Here is a 13,435-nt window from a genome sequence, read left to right on the forward strand (position 1 = left end):
GCCGGGCGCCAAAAATAGCGAGCCACATATGCCTAAATTCGCTGCTTTTGTTTTTACAGCATCGCGCCCTGTGTGGTTGCCGGTGGAAGAGCGTAGATAGCTGGTTTCGGAAGATTTAATTTAGGAAAGTACCTTGCTAAAAGAAGCAGTTGGCAAAATGTCCGAACGAGAAGAAGAAAGTCCCACTCCAATGGAGTCGGAGAATCAGTCGGTATGTGGAAAGTTGTCAGGCTGCCTTTCTGCTTCTCAATTATTGTATTCCATGATTCGGTCCTTAAATGTTTCAATAAATAAATTATGGTCATTTATAAACTCATGCCTCAGCTGTCAGAAATAAGATAATGGGATGTGTTGCAACATGGCATGCTGTTTGATCTTGGGCTAAGGCAAAGTGCTTTTTCCAAACCAATTTTTCACCTGAATTCTGGAATTGTCACTATCATCTAGGGCCCTGTTCGAGTGCTCTGTGGCTGTTACGGCTGGGGCCGGTGGAGGAGCCTAATTTTGGTTAGGTCAACCTGCAGCTTGGGTTGAACATGTTGGCAGCTGCGGCTGTTGACAAACATGAAGTAGGTAGTTGCGAGTTGTTTTGAACAAAGATGCTGTAGGTAAAACTTTATGTACCTAATGGCTATGCAATGACTTATATACTTTTGTTCGTACCATTTTTAATTATTTGTTTCTTTATTGCAAAACAGAATCAATGCCAACTTCAGTAGGCGGAACTATGGTCATGAGTACCCAAATATAGGAACGTTCCCATTTTTGGGAACGGAGTTCCCAAATATGGGAACGGGCGTTCCCATTTATGAGAACGGAAGGCAATTTTTCGGCCGTTCTCCCACTAAAACTCAAAAGTGCATCACGTCTCAAAAAAGTGCACGCTGATTTAAGTATCTACTAAATCTCCATAAAGTTATCTTTAATCTGACCGTGGAACAAGGAAATTGACCGTGGAATGATATTTTTAATGATTTTTTGAAAATGACAGAATGGTGGAAATATGGGTTATACGACATTTAACATGCAATTTTAAGGAAAATGAAGCATTTTTTAGTTTGAGGTAAAGTATAATAATTTTCGCCTGGTTATGAACTTTCATACTATCGACACCAGATGCTGACAAATGCAAGCGAAGACGCGGACGGTCCCGAGGTAATATTGTTGACTTTTGTGTCGGGGCGGACGACCGCGTGGAACGTGAGTGAATTTACCGAGCTACTGTTGTAAACTCAGTTTAAGCGGTTGAAAATTATCCAGCTGTATTTTATCATCCCGGAAAGACATATTTTATTTGGATGCTAGCTGTTTAGAGTTGTTTTATAAGGAGCGTCATGAGCGCGGTTTTTGTCTTCCGTGTTTCTAAGCGTGATCGTTTTGGGGGAATTTCTCTTATATAGCTCGCTCTGTGTGGCTTATTTATAATTTTTATGCTGATTTCGATAATTCCTCGTGCCCATCCTACCAGGCCTTTTGCCACTTACACTCATCAAGAAAGGAAAAAACTAGATTTTCATTGGGACTAGGTGTTTTGAGGGTGTGACATATTCAGCGTTCCCATTTTTGGATACTTCCTTGTACTCGTCAACTATCGGTGATAAACAGACAGGTGCTTGACATGTCTCCACCCTCAGCGCGGACGGTGGATATAGGTATGGAAGACCTTGTTGAACATCGCTGAGCGTTGTGAATTACGTAATCCTGTAGAGGGGGGCGTGCCCGCTGCGAGATCGACGGGAATAAAAGCGCAGAAGACCGGGCGAAACATGCGACGGTCTTGCCGGAAAGGTCATCTGATGATTGTTGCGTTAACAATAATTTGCGGCGTTGCACGTGATGCTTGTTAATGAAAAGAGCCCCTGAAAGGCGTCGGTGAAATCGTTCCCAATTTTGGGTACGCCGTTCCCATAATAAGGAACGCTTGCAGCGCCAGTGTACGAGAGCGTTCCCAAATTTGGGCTCGCGGCCCGGATGATGGACTGCTTTAGAAATAGGGGAACGATTTGAAACTACGATGGGCCTTACAATATCAAACTCTTTCCCAACAATATTGAGACAAATATCAGGCGGTTCACGATCGTTTTATATTTTTTGGACGTCATTTAACGGTTCTTTTTCTTGTTTTAAATAATGCCTACATGGCGTTCCCATATTTGGGTTTATCGTTCCCAAACATGGGAACGAAAATGCGTTCCCGAAAATGGGTACGCTTGACCATAGTTCCGCCTACTGACTTACACTGACACAAAGAGTGAAATCCACAATATTTTGTCTCACTTGCACAGTTTATGTCAGTGTCCCTGCGGCTGGTCTCAAGCTGCTGCGGGGGCTGTAGGAAGTGTGATGTTATACTCAGAATGCGATTCTTGTCTGCTTGGTCTCTAGCTAAGCCCCACCTTGTTTACCTACTGCTGGATCCATGGGACCGCAGACGCTAGAACAGGGCCCAGGACTTGAGTGATTTGTATTACTGATGGCATGATAATATGACCAACATTTTAAAGGTTAAAACTAAATGCCTGTTTAGATGGTCAATAAGTTCTTTTGTGGGGTTGATGAATAAGTAATTTTTGCATTTTTGTTCTATAGAATTGCAATTCATGACTATCAAAAGCAACCAGAATTTCAGACAGCAACTCAGATTGCAGACAAGTTAGTTGCTTTTACATAGGGTTTGTTCTGAGGCTTTAGATTTGCCTGAAATATCACAGAATATGCAAATGGAACTTACAAGAAACAAAATGATTTCATTCAACAGTTTGAAGAGCACTGCATCAAAATTATGGCAGAATACTTGAGCCAGAGACTCACTGAAATCCCTATGCAGCCAGCCATGTTGTATTCATCATGTTAACATTTTTGACTTTTGACAAACATGTGGCATAAGATGTGCTATTTCTGTGACTGCTCAATAACAGTTTAATTCAAAGAAAATGCTCTAAAACATGGCCAACTTTGTCTCTTCTAAGATCGATCCCATTGTGTGCAGTCCTCATGAGTCTATCTGTCACTGATGACCCAAATGTTTGTCCTTTGTCCCCATTGTCCTCCCATTGTCTTCCCATACACACATAATCTCAGAATTGAAGACCTCTAATCTGGAATGTATCAGCCAGACAGCAAACATTGAAATAGGCAACACTTCCTGTATTCACTGCCCTTCCATGTCACTGACAAGTAAGTAATGTATTTTCCAACCTTTTGTTCTGTTTCAGAATGCATCATCAGAAAAAGGAAGCGACACCTATGAAATTTCTAGGGTAAGTGTTTTATGTTTGTTGAAATTTTAAAGATAACTTATTGTCAGTCTGATTGTGCTTAAATGTTTAGGCATAGACCTGTTTTATCAAAGTTTATTTCGGAAGTTGCACACCTTATTTGTGTGTGACACACTCGTTTTACATTGCCAGGAAAAGGATCGTTCCAAGAGGTTCGACTTCTTGCTCAAACAGACGGAGATTTTCGCCCATTTCATGTCTGCATCGGGCAAGCACAAGCCGTCGTCACCGCTCAAAGTCAAACCGGGCCGGCCCAAGAAGCAGACGTCGGAGGTGCAAGATGGAGAGTAAGTATTCCAGCATGCCAATTAGGAGACATTAGTATAAGAACCGACCGATCTCTGTATGTTATCGGCAAAAAGCTGATGCAATCGAGCAGGTGGATTGGCTCGAAGTTAATTCTCAGGGCGGACGAGCTATAACGGTCGTGTCATGTGCTATTACGGGCTATGCTCATTTAACGTCAGGTCGAATAGCCAAATAGCTGACTTGTATTAGGCCGAATCGTTTCATCGCCGTTTTATTTATATTTCAACATCAGTTCTGCCAACACGTCCTACTATACTTAACAGGGCTACCGGTGTCGATGGATTTTCGATGACTTAGAGTTCCGACTCTACTCGGGCCTCCAAAAATAAACCCCGACCGACTCTGACTCTAGTCGGTGGCAAAACCATCGACTCTGACTCCGACTGCGGCCAGAATTGTCGACTCCTATCGACTCCGACTCCTCTCTACAGCCCTGAATTAATAGACTCACCGCGGCCCTGTTCTAAAATCCTCACTGATTTCCCTGTCCTCCGTCCCCGGCATGCACTGCTACCGGATGAGGACCAACCCCCCCCCCCCCCACTGTAATCCACCTTCACGGACATCTCCGTACGTCAGCCACCGCCACCGTATGAGGCCCATAACTCTCGTTGACAAATGACACCCCTGTCAGCCTGCCAGTGACACAGTTTTAGGCCTAGAGCCCTCACTGACACCCCTGCCTTCTGTCTTCACAGCCATCGCCATCGGATGACCGAACAGGACGAGGATGAGGAACTTTTGGCTGCCTCCAGCAAGGGCACCAAGGCCATCGTGCGCTTCGACGAGTCGCCTCACTACGTCAAGGGCGGAAAGATGCGAGACTACCAGGTGAGTTGGACGGATCGCCACGCCCCGTGTGGATTGTCCATGACGGTAATACAATACAATACAATACAATACAGAAGTTGCGTGCTAAGAGGGACGGAATTTAGTTAGTGATACCACTCCGGGTTGCCTACTGCTTAGTAACCGTTTGACTGACGTGTAGTTGGGAGGCTTCCTCGACTGTACGGTACTGCGTTGATGCATGAGACCGTGACGTGCATTCTGCGGGCACGATTAAGTGAATAGGACTCGGCTTACGGAATGGCACGGGGATTGTGACGCGTTTCTTGCGGTATACTCCACATATGCTTTTTCTGGTTCTTTTCCGTGTAGCTTTGTCTGCCACCTGGCCCTTGAGTATTATAGTTTTTGTTCCGTTGCACAGTAATCCGATTTTGTAATCCATTTAATGTATGCGCTATGCATGTCTGCGCTGTCCACATATCAAATCTAGGTATTTAACGGCTCGTGGCGTGGTGGTGCAGTGTTCAGACGTGCCTGACGAAGTTTGTTTTAAGTTTTTTGTTTACTTTTCATTTACTGTTTTGATGGGTTTTTAGATTACTGTTGCTAAATTTATTATGTCATTTCTGTTCCGACCACAAGAAACAACTCTGATTTAGGACGTCAGCCTCAGAAGTCTCTAGTCCGTAGGAACTCTGAGGCAGAGCACTAATACGACATCTGCACACACGCGGACAATTTATCAGCACAGGGACGTTAGGGATCGGACAGACTACTGGCACTTTGTGACCACAGATGTGATGGGAAACGCTCGTCGCGCGCCTAGCACGCGCTCCCGGTCAATCAGCAGCGAGTTGGTCTTGATCTGCAGTTCGTCCTCCATCCTATTCTTTCTGCTTAGCAGCGCCGCGATGGTAGCCTCCACGGCAGCCAACTTCTGCTTCAGCTGGTCGATGCTGCCGTACAGGTCTAGCACCTCTCCCTGTAGACGGATCATGGCGTTGTCTCGACACAGCTCCATACAGGGCCGGTGGGTGCGCCGCTCTAGCCGCGTATGCGCCACCTTCAGAGGCGGGCACTTGTCGCCGAGAGCCTTCTGCAGCGCCTGACGGTGCTTCTCCTGGTCGGCCAGTTCCTGGGTCAGCCGCGACAGCTCGGCCTGCATTCTGTTCTTCATGTCGGTGGTCTGCTGGATGCGCTGCGCCAGCGCCTCGTTGGTGTTGTTCCAAGCCTGCCACAGCTCGCCCACAGAGGCACTGACCAGGTTCTCAGCCTCAGCGCGCAGCCGCGAGCTCTCTGCGCGAGCGTTCTGTGAGCGCTGCACCAGCCGGATGGTGAAGTCCAGCCAGGACTCGGGTGTGCTCATCGTCTTGTCCCACTGCTCGATGCCCGGGTACAGGGCGATGCCTGGAGAGTTGTTGTTCAGGCCGTGCGCGTACTTGTCAATGTTGATCGTGGCGAACTTGTCCAGGGCGTCGCGCTCTAGACAGTTCCGGGCGTCTCGCAGCTCCTGAAGCGTCTGCGCTATCCGCTGCAGTAGGCGGCACATTCGCTCTTGGAAGCATTTGATTACCTCAACCTCACGATTTAGGCCGATCTCGACGCAGTCGTGGACTAGGTCGATGCCCATCCGCTGCTCTCGTGCGTATAAGCTTTCTTGATCGATTTTGAGGGGATTCTCCAGTTCCCGATTCAAGCATTCGGCCTGACGCTTCGTCTCCTCCATTTTCTGTGTTTCGATGACGTTCATTTCCAGCTCGTGTAATACCTCGTTCCGCCAATAGCTGACGTCGCCTAGCCGCTCGCCAAGTCGCTGGGTCGAGTCGCGCTGCCCAGATGTTGTTAGACAGGTCGTATTTCTCATGGTACGGAGGGCGTCGCACCGCACGTGCTCCCCTACGTTTCTATCTCCCTCAGAGTTGTTGAGGTTATCGAAATTTGTTTGCTGCCAGTCTGCCATGGTGTACTTGCTGTGAAATGTTTTCTGCGGCGTTGCACGAATTGGAGGACATAGCGGATGCTTTCCCAGAGCAGTTCGCTCCCACAGGGAGGTGGCGTTAGCCGGAATGCTGACTCCTGGAGAATATTTGTCGGATGTAACATTACCTCGGAATGAGTAGTCGTAGGGCGATCCAGAATCGAGAGTTCGAACGTTCTCTCCACATCGACAGTCGCCCAGCTGCCTGTGCTCGGTTTTATATGTGGTCGTCATTTTACAAATTGGGTACTACGGGCTATGGTAGCGTACAACGGGCCTAGGCCCGGTTAGAAATTTTGTCAAGTGACTGATGGTCGAATTCGAGTTCGTAAACAGAGACTTCGTTGGAGTTGAGCTGTCTTCTTTTGTCGTAAAAATTGTCAGTTGAAAAATTATGCTGGCGAATGCGCGTGCTATGCTTTTTGTGAAGCTCCGTCAATAATTCAACGTGGTCTTTTCATCAACAGGGCGATATTTCATTGATTGTTTCACATTTTCAGTGTAGTTTTTTTAGTAAGTTAACTAAAATTAACATATTTTGGAACCTAACACGCATATGCATGCATACATGAATGCGCTTTCCTGTTGTGTTGCGTGCTCGAAAAAAAAATCAAGTTTTAACTGCGTTTGAAGTAAAACAAAAGTGTCTTATAAACTTATTGGGACACTTTTTTCCTGCTTCTTTGCAGATTCGTGGCCTGAACTGGATGATTGGTCTCTACGAGAACGGCATCAACGGTATCCTGGCTGACGAGATGGGTCTGGGAAAAACGCTGCAGACCATCTCCCTGCTCGGGTAAGTAATTTCGGATCCATCTCAGATCGGTCTTATCGACCTCTTCTTGTCAACATGTCGCTTTGGCCAGTCATCTCGACTAATTTCGGTGTATGCGACAATCATTAAGATTATCTTTTACTGCACGTAACAACACCCTCCCATCATTTTCAAAGTTATGAGCCACCGCCGAGCTTCTTCCCAAGTCTGATTATCTCGCAATTGTTTTGTCGTGGTCGTGCGAGTTTCTTATTTATTCATACTGTGATAAACTGATAACGTCTTGTTTGTTTCTCTGTCGCATTTTGTTTACTTCTCGGCATACTGGGCAGTTGGCAACACGTGTAACTCTATCCGCTTTTCACTGAAATCGTCTCCCGTTGTTCCTAAACTTCGCAACACTTCGTGAGTGATATAACGTCCCTCCCACCTTTTCCCAACCGCAGATACATGAAGCACTACCGCAACGTGCACGGACCTCACATGGTGATTGTGCCCAAGTCGACGCTGGCCAACTGGCGTAACGAGTTCGTCCGCTGGGTGCCCTCCATGCGCGTGGTTTGCCTCATCGGAGACCAGGAGACCAGGGTATGCGGAAACTGTCTATTGTGTAGATGTCTTACCATAGTCATATATTTGCAACATGCCGTTTACAAACATTGTAACATGTAACTCGTCATTTGTTATGGTCGTTTCTCATAACTGACAACGAGATGTTTGTAGTTTGCTTAAGGAGCGCAAAAACTGTAACTAGTCTGAGCACAAAAGGTTAAAGAATCATCAAATAGTTGAATATAGCTTTCTGGAATTAGGATATTTGAAGTTTTGTTATATGTGACATTTTCGGGTTTATTTGAGTGCCAGCACTTGTCGGGTCTTTGATTGACTTTAAATTTTTGTTGACGACCGTCGCCCGTGAAAGGCATTCTGACTCCCGGCTCTCCGCCGTGTCCGTTCCGCAGAACGCGTTCATTCGCGACGTCTTGCTGCCGGGCGAATGGGATGTGTGCATCACCTCCTACGAAATGTGCATCAAGGAGAAATCCGTCTTCAAAAAGTTCAACTGGCGCTACATGGTCATCGACGAGGCTCACCGCATCAAGAACGAGAAGTCGCTCCTGTCTCAGATCGTCCGCGAGTTCAAGACGTCGAACCGACTCCTGCTGACGGGAACACCGCTGCAGAACAACCTCCACGAGCTGTGGGCGCTGCTCAACTTCCTGCTGCCCGACGTCTTCAACTCGTCCGAGGACTTCGACGACTGGTTCAACACCAACGAGTGTCTGGGTGACAACTCGCTGGTGGAGCGGCTGCACGCAGTGCTGCGGCCCTTCCTGCTACGCCGTCTCAAACTGGACGTGGAGAAGAGCCTGCTGCCCAAGAAGGAGGTGAAGGTGTTCATCGGCCTCAGCAAGATGCAGCGCGAGTGGTGAGTGGACGAGCGCGACCCGTTTTGCAGTTATGTGGGCTGTTTGTTCAGGGTTCCAACGTCCCAGTTTTGAAGTGCATGGACATAGGACATGGCACTGAACATTGACAAATTTGATTTTCCTTTCGCCCGTCACTGACATATATGACTCGATATTTGGAGACAAATATGTTTCACTTCAATTATCTTGAGTTGATAGTTATTTCGATGTTCACTTCACGTATCTTAAGCTGCGAGAGGAGGCTTGATGGCGTGCGATTACTGACCAACGATGCACTGACTGGCAGGTACACCAAGATCCTGATGAAGGATATTGACATCGTGAACGGTGCCGGTAAGCAGGAGAAGATGCGGCTGCAGAACATCCTGATGCAGCTGCGCAAGTGTTGCAACCACCCGTACCTGTTTGACGGCGCCGAGCCGGGACCGCCCTACACCACCGACTACCATCTGGTGAGTTTGTTAACTATTCACTAGCACTGATAAAGGGTAGGGGTTTGCTGGGGGCCGCCCTACACCACCGACTACCATCTGGTAAGCTATAGATAGAGTATAGTAACTCACCTAATAACTCTGAGGGTGGGTCTGGGGCCGCCCTGCAACACCGATTACTATGTAGTTGGTCAACAGTAAACACTGCTCAGGGTACTCTGGGTAGCGGTTAACTTAGACCATCTTCACATCGCTTAATTTTTTGTCACTCTTGGTGATTGATGAAAAGCAGGTGAATCTAGTGATTGTTGGACACTTGACTAGCTATGTTAGTGCCACAATTGGTTGGTTAACCCTCGCCGGACCTATTGGTTTTCTACATACGCGCCGGCCGAGGGGGGGGGGGCGGGTACGACCCCCCCCTCGCCGTTTCGCCCCTGGTGGAGCTAGCGCGTCGCGGAAAAAACGAGCGTGTGCGCCGTTACGAGACGCAGAGATTGGTACCCAATTTTAAGGTCCTAGGTCAACCGGTGACCTCTGAGGTCAGGTCAAGTGCCCCAGGGTACGGTTCAGTTTTTGGTGAATAACTTCGCAAAAAACGGCCACAGAGCCGCGATTTTGGCAGCATCGTGTTCGCCTCGCTCAGGCGCGTCGAATGATATACTTTATGTCCGGGTCAGGTCAACTTGGGATGTTGACCTCAGGTCAAGGTCAGGTCAGCACCCCCAGGTCACGAAGTTGGTCGAAAGGGGTCATGTCGCATGTCATTCGATTCGGCAGGTCTTCCTGAGTCCATTGGTGGCTTTCTCGACTCGCTAGCTCAATTTGATCAAGAGTTATTGACGAAAAACTAATATGACCTTGATGACGTCATAAATGACGTCACGCAAGGTCAACATTGCAAAAGTGACGCATCTGACCTTGCAAAGAGTGCATCAAATCACGATTCTGTGTGCTTGAGATAGTTGGAGATCGTTCCCGGCGCCAGAATAGCAGTTTTCATTTTTCCCCATTGACTTATAATGGTGAGGTCACGAAAATGACCTGACCTCATATGACCTTTAGGAAAAATCCGAGATATACAAGTTGTGAGACTCATAATGGATACTAGATCCTGCAAGTTTCATTTCCCTGTGACATCTCCTCTGGCAGTGAGGGCGTTGCGAAGTTGCGACATCTGAAGACCGTGCAGAGGTTCACTTATGACGTCATAGGTCAGTGACCTGACCTAACCCAAAAATGCGGTTGGTGTCAAAAGATGCGGCTTGGATCAAAGGTCAGGTATGCCAAGTTTCAGCTCTCTATCGCCAGCGTGTTCGGCGCTATCGCGAAAAAACCCTGCCCCCCCCCCCCCCTCGGCCGGCGAGGGTTAAACCAGCCACTAGCCAAAACGGCAAACTTTGCCGACTGCCCAGGTATTATTACCGTGGTGCGACGCACACATCTGAATGCCATGTACCCTGATCGAACCCTTCTTTTCGTCCAGGTGGAGAACAGCGGCAAGATGGTGGTGCTGCACAAGCTGCTGCCCAAGCTGCAGGAGCAGGGCTCGCGCGTGCTCATCTTCTCCCAGATGACCCGCATGCTGGACATCCTCGAGGACTACTGCTTCTGGAAGGGCTTCTCGGTACGTGTCGACTATAACGCTTATCAAGTCGATTGATAATGGAGAGGACACCGCCCTTATGAAGCTAGTTAGCAAAAGGGGACAATTTAGGCCCCAATAAACAAGGTGTTTCTACTTCTGAATATTTCCAATGTACTGGGTGGGAATCAATAGTGCAATCACTCGGTTCCTACTACTGATTCCCGGGTACACATTTAGGTACATGTGTATTGTGTAGCGTATTCTCCTCTGCAGCTCTCGTAGCATTGTTTCAGTCTTATGGCTTTCCGATCTCTGTTCCACTTTTTGATGTCAGCCGCGGATATTGTCGCTGACCTCAGTCGTTTTTCTGTCTCCAGTACTGCCGTATCGACGGTCAGACGGCCCACGAGGACCGGCAGCGGCAGATCGACGAGTACAACGCGCCCGGCTCCTCCAAGTTCATCTTCATGTTGTCGACGCGCGCCGGCGGTCTGGGTATCAACCTGGCCACTGCCGATATTGTGCTGCTGTACGACAGCGACTGGAACCCGCAGATGGACCTGCAGGCGATGGTGAGCGAGATAGGTGGATGGGGAGGGGGGGGGTAGTCAGGGTGGGAGAATGGTGCGATGGGTGGGATTGGGAGGGAGAAGGGTGGAGTGGCGATCGAGTGGGGCGTAGAGGGAGCTGGGACTTCTTGCCAATTTATGGACGTAAACAGGAAACACTTGTCAGTGCAGAGAATATGCTTACAGATGTCAGTTTGATTTGGCTATGTCGGATTTCAGAGACGCTGGCTTGACATATTTATTGGCCATTGACTGCTCGCATATAATATTCTGGACTGTTCCGTCAATTAGTGGACTGTTGTGTCATCCAGTCACCCCGAGTTGCGTCATAAGGTCGCCGCTTCTGCACTTAGCGCCGTCAGCCGGAGTGCCTACGTATAACTAGCCCTCACCCTCCCCCTGTCCCACAGGACCGAGCTCATCGTATCGGCCAGACCAAGCAGGTCAAGGTGTTCCGCTTCATCGAGGAGAACACCGTCGAAGAGAAAATCATCGAGAAGGCAGAGATCAAACTGCGTCTCGACAAAATGGTCATCCAGCAGGGTCGCCTGGCCGACAGCAAAACCAACGCGCTTAACAAGGACGAGATGCTGGGCATGATCCGATACGGTGCCAACCACATCTTCGCCTCCAAGGATTCTGAGATCACCGATGAGGACATTGATGAGATTTTGAAGAAGGGAGAGGAAAAGGTACGTTGTCTGGCTTCTAAGAGACGGTTGGTGATGTGTGAAAGTCAGCTCAGTTCTTGTTAGACTGTGTGATTATTGTTGTTGCTTGAAGCATGAGAAAGCGAGTGTATTTTGGTCTGCAGATTTCATGGGAACGTCTTCCGGTCATGTGGTTTGTTGTTTGTGCCGGTGTTGCGCGAACTGCGTGTTTGTTTTGTTTCATTTCGGCTGTCTACTGCGTACATCGTGAGTGGTGGACGATCACCCGTCTCAGTCTGGCCTTGGCCTCACCCTATAGCCGTCTGACTTCTTGGTAACTAACCAGGCACCCCTGATGTTTCATGGACCGTCTTGGTACTCCGTGGCCCTGATCTCTGCCTGATTGGCTGCACGGCCTGTCCCGTGCACAATGTTGTCAGTGTACCTTTTATAGTTACCTAGTCAGTAGTCAGTGATATGTATTTTGACGCGGTTATCTGACTCTGCCTCGGCAGACGGAGGAGCTGAACGAGAAACTCAGCAAACTGGGTGAGGAGAACCTGCGCAAATTCACTCTGGACACGTCTGAGGACCAATCGCTGTACAACTTCGAGGGCGAGAACTACCGTGACAAGCAAAAGAACGTGGCCGGCATGTGGATTGAGCCGCCGAAGCGCGAGCGCAAGGCCAACTATGCGGTGGACGCGTACTTCAAGGAGGCGCTGCGGCAGGGCGAGACGGCCACACCCAAGGCGCCCAAGGTGGGAACGAGAGGAGGGGACATATCCTCATCGGCCGGATGGGGACCGGGGAGGGGGAGGGGGTAATGGGTGAAGGCAGGAGGAGGCTGGGCTATGAGGTGATCAGGTGGGAGGGGTTGAAGGTTGGGGGGGGGGGGCGATCATTTGAGGGGAGTGTTCTGTGATATGCTAGTAATAGGTTACGGGTGAAGCAGCTTGGTATTTTGCTACGTACTCAGATTTGAAGAGTACCGCACTTTATCGTGTTTTTCTCTGAGACTTGCATTTGCATTAAAAATGTGCCAACATTTTATCTTATTGGGGCTACAGTTAATCACAGCTAGTTTCAACTCTACCAGTCAATATTGCTCGTTGACTAAGCAGTTACTTTCTGTTGCAGGCGCCGCGTCCGCCCAAGCAGCCTCAGGTGCAGGACTTCCAGTTCTTCCCTCCTCGGCTCTTCGAACTGCTTGACCAGGAGATCTACCACTTCAGAAAGACACTCGGATACAAGGTTAGTACCCATGCGACACACCCGCGCAACGGCTCTCGTGTAACTCGACATGTCTCTGCCTACACCTGAATAGTGTTTCAACTTCCAAGACGTGAACGATTGTACAGGCTTTTTCCCGCTGCACTTTGCCCCGCCGTTGCGGTTGCGCCGCGGATACTTTTGAAGTAAACAACCCCTCTGTGAGCTCCCCACTTTCCTCACTATCCCTTTGCCCGTTTTTGTACGTCCGCAGGTGCCGCCTAACCACGACGACCCCTCGGTGGACGTGGCGGAGGAACAGAGGAAGATTGACGAGGCAGACGCGCTCACTGAGGAGGACCAGGCTGAGAAGGAGGCGCTACTCACAAAGGTGCGTACGTCATGCTTACGAGTTGCATCTAA

At 48.8% G+C, this 13,435-nt stretch overlaps 2 protein-coding genes across 2 annotated transcripts in view; one reads left to right on the plus strand and one right to left on the minus strand.

Moving 5' to 3' along the window:
• Positions 1–13,435, plus strand: part of LOC122380562 (SWI/SNF-related matrix-associated actin-dependent regulator of chromatin subfamily A member 5-like) — a 23,458-nt gene continuing 10,023 nt past the window's right edge. The window contains exons 1-14 of the mRNA XM_043363813.1: positions 1–211; positions 3,216–3,260; positions 3,411–3,565; positions 4,286–4,418; positions 7,047–7,153; positions 7,579–7,720; positions 8,095–8,561; positions 8,849–9,014; positions 10,480–10,620; positions 10,959–11,153; positions 11,561–11,842; positions 12,316–12,561; positions 12,941–13,054; positions 13,287–13,403. Of these exons, the coding sequence (XP_043219748.1) occupies positions 158–211; positions 3,216–3,260; positions 3,411–3,565; positions 4,286–4,418; positions 7,047–7,153; positions 7,579–7,720; positions 8,095–8,561; positions 8,849–9,014; positions 10,480–10,620; positions 10,959–11,153; positions 11,561–11,842; positions 12,316–12,561; positions 12,941–13,054; positions 13,287–13,403 (2,364 nt within the window). The 5' untranslated portion in view covers positions 1–157. The remainder of the gene's footprint in view (positions 212–3,215; positions 3,261–3,410; positions 3,566–4,285; positions 4,419–7,046; positions 7,154–7,578; positions 7,721–8,094; positions 8,562–8,848; positions 9,015–10,479; positions 10,621–10,958; positions 11,154–11,560; positions 11,843–12,315; positions 12,562–12,940; positions 13,055–13,286; positions 13,404–13,435) is intronic.
• LOC122380564 (tektin-5-like) lies at positions 4,923–6,737 on the minus strand. The gene has a single exon (XM_043363815.1). The coding sequence runs from the start codon at positions 6,589–6,591 to the stop codon at positions 5,152–5,154; it is 1,440 nt and encodes a 479-aa protein (XP_043219750.1). The 5' UTR covers positions 6,592–6,737; the 3' UTR covers positions 4,923–5,151.

The sequence above is a fragment of the Amphibalanus amphitrite genome, unplaced genomic scaffold, assembly GCF_019059575.1.
Source record: "Amphibalanus amphitrite isolate SeventyFive unplaced genomic scaffold, NRLGWU_Aamphi_draft 000101F_arrow, whole genome shotgun sequence".
Classification (NCBI taxonomy): domain Eukaryota; kingdom Metazoa; phylum Arthropoda; class Thecostraca; order Balanomorpha; family Balanidae; genus Amphibalanus; species Amphibalanus amphitrite.